The sequence below is a fragment of the Cryptococcus neoformans genome, chromosome 11, assembly GCF_000149245.1.
Source record: "Cryptococcus neoformans var. grubii H99 chromosome 11, complete sequence".
In the NCBI taxonomy this organism is placed as follows: domain Eukaryota; kingdom Fungi; phylum Basidiomycota; class Tremellomycetes; order Tremellales; family Cryptococcaceae; genus Cryptococcus; species Cryptococcus neoformans.
The window spans coordinates 1,167,257-1,172,256 of NC_026755.1; the positions used below are offsets into that span (position 1 = coordinate 1,167,257).

Sequence of the window (5,000 nt, forward strand, 5' to 3'; positions counted from 1 at the left end):
TAGTAATGGAATGTAGAGTAGATATCTTATGGTTATGATAGCAATAGTAGCATATGCATCCACCCCTCAACAGGATAAACATACGATAGCATGAGATACTATAGCTTGAGGCTTCGGCCTAAGAAAGTACAACTATATATATCTAACAGCAGATATCCCACAAACTCGATCAGCGTCTTCTAGACGCCCTCCCCGTCATATTCTCTTCGAATTTGATCCTTCTCGATCGATCAATAACAGCCACATAATAGTTGCCCCACTCCCCTTTCCATGAGACCCAGTCTCGGTAGTAGTCGTGCTGGGTAGAGCGGAGGATAGCGGCGAAAGAGTCGCACTATGCGTTTGTCAGCAAGAAAGATCAAATGACAAGCGGGATTCAGTGATACTGACGTTACTCTCGTTCATTCTGAAACCTTCCGGCACAAAGGGCTTGAGACTGACAATCTTTGCACCCTCCTTCAAATCGAGGAACATATCCGCAAGGTCCATATTCAATGATGACGGAAACACTTCGTTGTTGACCAGCTGCAGACTAATCAGTTTGAAGTTGAATAAAGGCATCCGACACTCACCACAACATCAGCTTCCCTCAGTCTTCGACCAACCTCCTTGTGAACCCTAAAGTCTCCTTCGTGCACTTCCACATCCAAATTTCCTTGCAATGCCCACATGGCCCATCTCCTCTGTACCTCCCGCACTTGTAGACGAGCACAATGAGCGGGAACCGGTAGAAGTTCGAAACCATAGCTTCTGGAACCTGCTTGAAGAGATGCTTGAAGTACGCAGTTGCCGACACCACTACCAAGATCGACACTACGAATGATAAGCTCGGGTCGCAAGGCACTAGCGTTAAATGGCTCACAACACAGAGTCAGGTCCTAGCTTGGTTTGTTCTATGATCTTGCTCATGAACGCGTGCCTCAGTTCTCCATATGCATCTTCCTTCCCACTGATGGCCTTCGACACCTCTTCAGGATGCTTGGGATGATGCTCCAACTCATGACTGTATCCACCAACAACCCTGGAATAGGCTTGATCATGTACGAAGTCAACTAATGCAGCCCATTCTCTGACTTTGATTCCTTTTCCACCATTCATACCCTCATCTAACCATTGTTGCAACGTCCCATCCTCTTGGATAGCCTGCATAGCCGCATTGTACCGCTCGATAGCGGTCACGAATAAAGGACCATCTCGACGATTAGGGGCAAGAGATTTCCGTATCAGGTCTGCGATCGTTTCCTGTCTTTCGGTAGATGGTGCAGGAGTAGAAGCGGCAGAAGTTTCAAAGACAATGACCGGAGAAGGAGATGCACGATCGGGTGGTGGTGTTACGAGTGAGTTAGGAAGAGGGGTCGCCATACGTGATGGCAAAGACGAGAGTGGATTGGAAATGTCCAGTGACTCGGCCAGAGTCCCGAATATATGACGATGTGATGGAGGTATGTAGTCTACAGGAAGTGTTACCAACTCTCCAGATACGAAGATTGTAGATGAAACTCACGCTCAAGTATTAATCTTAAAGTATTACGAAGTTCGCCTATGGGATTAAACTCCCTGTCCGATGAGGGCACCATAAGGACAAAACTTCCAGATGTTAGTATACCACAGGTCTGCAGCCAGATGACTCACTTTTCTCGGCATCCTTTCGCGGGGTAAAGTACTTCCACTGATGGTAGAAAATCCCCATCCCTATCAAACCCCTCTTGCGGAAAGACTGGTCGGCAGTTAGCATTGTCCATATATCCGCTGAAATACTCACAAGCTCTGTATTTCCCCAAATTTCTGCTCCCATCTCCACCTCCTCCGTTCGCCCATCCTTGCACATTCCCTTTAACGACTTCATCGCACCCCACAAAACCTGCCCAACCTCTTCCCCATTCACCCCGCATGTCCACCTTATCCCAACAGAATACCTTTCGGCCCACAACTTCTTCTCCAGGCAGAGGAGTCATGTCAATTCCCGTCTCTTTTCGGGTAACTTTTGGCCGTTTGGGTTTGGGATCAAGAGCATCGTCGCTTGATTCTGATCCACTTGAGGACTCAGACTCGATTACTTGAACTTTTGGCGTTTTTCTCTTCAGTCTTCCAGGACTAGATGAGGATGCAGGGGTACGAGGCGTGGCCGATGGCTTGATACGCTCCTCTTGCTTGACCTTTGGAGTACTTTTTGAGGATGAGCTTGGTCCTTGGTTCGGTATCCCTTTTGCTGACGTTGACTTCGGCGTCCCTTTGAGAGAACCATGCGAGTGCTTGGGAGTCACATTCGATGATTTTGAGGGCCCTGGGATAGATCCCGAAGACTGCTGGCGGGCAGGAGCTTGTTTTTTGACGGTAATGCGGCTGACCATAACGGTCGAAGCTGGTAACTTGGACTCGTCGCCGAAAAAAGAGAACATGACTGATGGTGGTGTCTGGCGACTATTTTAATAGATTGAAATCACTATGGTCTTTTCTTGGAGCCGCAAAGGATCTTACTCCAGTTACTAACTTCCCGAATGAAAGAGCTGAGTGTGGAAGAGTGGAATGCTCGAGTTGTCAACAAAAACAAGCTCAACTGGCAACGGAGGGCCAACAGCCGAGACGAACGGCCACTCGCCACCCATACTGAAATTATGTAACAGATATGCAGTAAAAATGATTAGAATATTTTGATCCCGCTAATACCGCAGTCAGTCAACATCAGTATCAAAATCATAATAGATGTTCTCCATTCCGTGAGTATCAATACATAGCTTCTGCTTCTTATCACGTCCTCTACCTCCAAGCTCATCTGCTCGTCAGAAAGGGAGACTTCGAGGATGAAAGATGATGTTTTCCATACATTCAGAAGTGTTCTATTATGAACGCACGCATGATGTCGAGAGGAGAAAATCTACAAATATACTCAAATGCAAATAAAGAGAAATACTAATTGCGACCGGAAGATCTCAAAGACTCCAGATCCAAGCTCCCCTAATATTTACTTTGCCTATCTAGTGCCTTAGGTGCAGTGCTGGCTCAAAATTTTGATATATTTACAAGCCGTCATTCTCATTCACTCACTCCCTCTACATATGTAGTATAGCAGTAGGGCTCCTGATTCGAATTGTTTTTCCCGCTCCTTTCTAGTCTTCACCAGTAAAGGTACTGCATTACTTCTCTTCCAGATGATGGGACTTCGACACCACTGCGCGTCGTCCCCTTCTCGAGTCTTTGATTAATGTCTTTTCTGACAACATGCCCGACCGTTCGTACCCATGCAGATCTTATTTGCCAACTTAATACCATACCCTGTGACTCGCGATTAGCAATGTGCATTAGGTACATACTGCTTAAATCATCGTGCTTTATCGCAATTGCGTCGGCTGAAAAGATAGTTAACCACAACTTCGGGATTTCTGGGTGATGAATCATTAACCATATGAAAAATTACTATACTCTGAGAAGGCCCAAAATTCGCTCACTTAACCACACTACAGTACAACCTAGTTAATCTTATCGTCCTCGAATGAATCTATCCATGGTCCGAATGGTCTCTCTCTAACAACTTGTTCCCCTTGACCCTTGCTGGGGGCGAAATCACCTTCGTACTTTCCCTTTCCATTGCAAAGTCAGGGGACATGGTCATGGTATCTGGTCCCAGTCCATCGTATTCGCTTCTTTCAGCACTTCATAAGGGTATAGCGCAAAGCTATCTGTGTGAAGCTGATATATCTGAGCCTCAGAGCCCACTGCATCTGGCGTTACAATGAGGTAGGTACCGTCTCTTTGAATAATGGTATAAAGCCTGTCGAAAGGTAATTCCCTGATTACGGTAAGTGGTCGCCCAGAAAAGATAGGATATAACGCTCACATTAACGAGGTAAACTAGGCCCATAGTGGCATATAGGAGCTCCATTATGTCAACAGGGTCTATCGGCTCATCACCCGATGTTTCCGTACTTCTCTCAGCCTCGTGGTTATAGGTACTTGCGGATCGATGGCGGAGTCATTGTAAGAGTCAGGGAATCAGGAAGAAGGTGTGCTAGCAGTTGAGGTAGAAGGACTTCGCTTGCGCTTCCTCTTGCTGGAAGTTTCAAGCTGAAGAGGTTCCGCCTGATTAAGAGTGATCGGAGAAGTAAATGGAGGGGATTGGTGAGTATTGGCTGAAAAGAATTGAGCAGCTTTGCTCCTTTCTTGGTAATCCTTTGGTCTATTGAAACCGTGTTCAGCCCTCTGTACAAGCGATCAGCCCCGTTCAACAGAGGTGCACGGCAAGCAAACTTACCCAGAGCCCACAAGCGTTACATAACATTGATGCCCTATCATCCGTCGCCAGACAATCGGGATTACTCCTCCATAGCGTTGTCTCAGGCTGGCAAAACAGTCGATTTTCAGTACCGATGCCAGCAATCTCGTTTTATGGGTGACTTACCTCAGTACATCCACAGTTATGGCATACTCCAGGTCTGAGTGCTCTTCTCTTCTTGATCGGGCGATTCTTACCATTTGTCGCTGCTTTACGGCCACGAAATTTGGGGTTGTAATCCGCGGATGGGTCCGAAGTTGACAGAGGCTTCCGCTTGGTATGTGATCGCAGCATTTAATGCAGTACGGCAGATAAGACCTTGAGAGGATACTGATGAAGCATAAAATGACTTCTAATCATGTAAACGGGAGTAATTATGCGTTTTTACCAGTCAAGGAGGGCATAAAATTACAGTGATGAGTTATGACAGTGAGGCAAAGTAAACAGGATGGCAAATGGTGCGATGGCAAAGTTACCGATCATGCGATGTAACCTCATTGTCCATCGCAGCCTCTAGACATGACACACACACTCGCGGCTCCACTCACTTCACAAGTCGACGTCGTCGATCGTAACCGAGCGGCAAACGCTCTTATGGTGAGTAGACAGTGATCGAGGATCAGGATGATCTGTGATATATAATCGGCGACCAGTTGTTTGTCTGATGCTGTCTTGTTTAATAGGTGACTGGTAAAGAACCACACTCTTGCCTCACGTTATATATACCCAC

General features: G+C 46.6%; 4 protein-coding genes; 1 reads left to right on the plus strand and 3 right to left on the minus strand.

Annotated features, from left to right (window-relative positions):
* CNAG_01881 (molecular chaperone GrpE) overlaps positions 1–85 on the plus strand; it is a 982-nt gene extending 897 nt beyond the window's left edge. Inside the window, exon 2 of the mRNA XM_012197434.1 lies at positions 1–85. This exon is cut by the window's left edge and continues 520 nt beyond it.
* CNAG_01882 (histone-lysine N-methyltransferase, H3 lysine-79 specific) lies at positions 41–2,540 on the minus strand. XM_012197435.1 has 7 exons: positions 1,763–2,540; positions 1,633–1,717; positions 1,505–1,587; positions 863–1,451; positions 573–813; positions 391–525; positions 41–334 (listed from the first exon to the last, which is right to left on the minus strand). Exons 1-7 carry the CDS (start codon positions 2,397–2,399, stop codon positions 170–172), a joined length of 1,935 nt encoding a protein of 644 aa, XP_012052825.1. The 5' UTR covers positions 2,400–2,540; the 3' UTR covers positions 41–169.
* A 574-nt stretch (positions 2,541–3,114) lies between these two features.
* Positions 3,115–3,610, minus strand: CNAG_07611 (hypothetical protein; the record flags this gene model as incomplete). Its single annotated transcript, XM_012197544.1, has 2 exons — positions 3,115–3,273; positions 3,566–3,610. 2 exons carry the CDS (start codon positions 3,608–3,610, stop codon positions 3,115–3,117), a joined length of 204 nt encoding a protein of 67 aa, XP_012052934.1.
* A 380-nt stretch (positions 3,611–3,990) lies between these two features.
* Positions 3,991–5,000, minus strand: part of CNAG_01883 (hypothetical protein) — a gene marked incomplete at both ends in the record, with an annotated part of 1,846 nt that continues 836 nt past the window's right edge. The window contains 4 exons of the mRNA XM_012197436.1: positions 3,991–4,197; positions 4,250–4,336; positions 4,397–4,543; positions 4,819–4,861. Coding sequence (XP_012052826.1) covers positions 3,991–4,197; positions 4,250–4,336; positions 4,397–4,543; positions 4,819–4,861 — 484 coding nt within the window. The remainder of the gene's footprint in view (positions 4,198–4,249; positions 4,337–4,396; positions 4,544–4,818; positions 4,862–5,000) is intronic.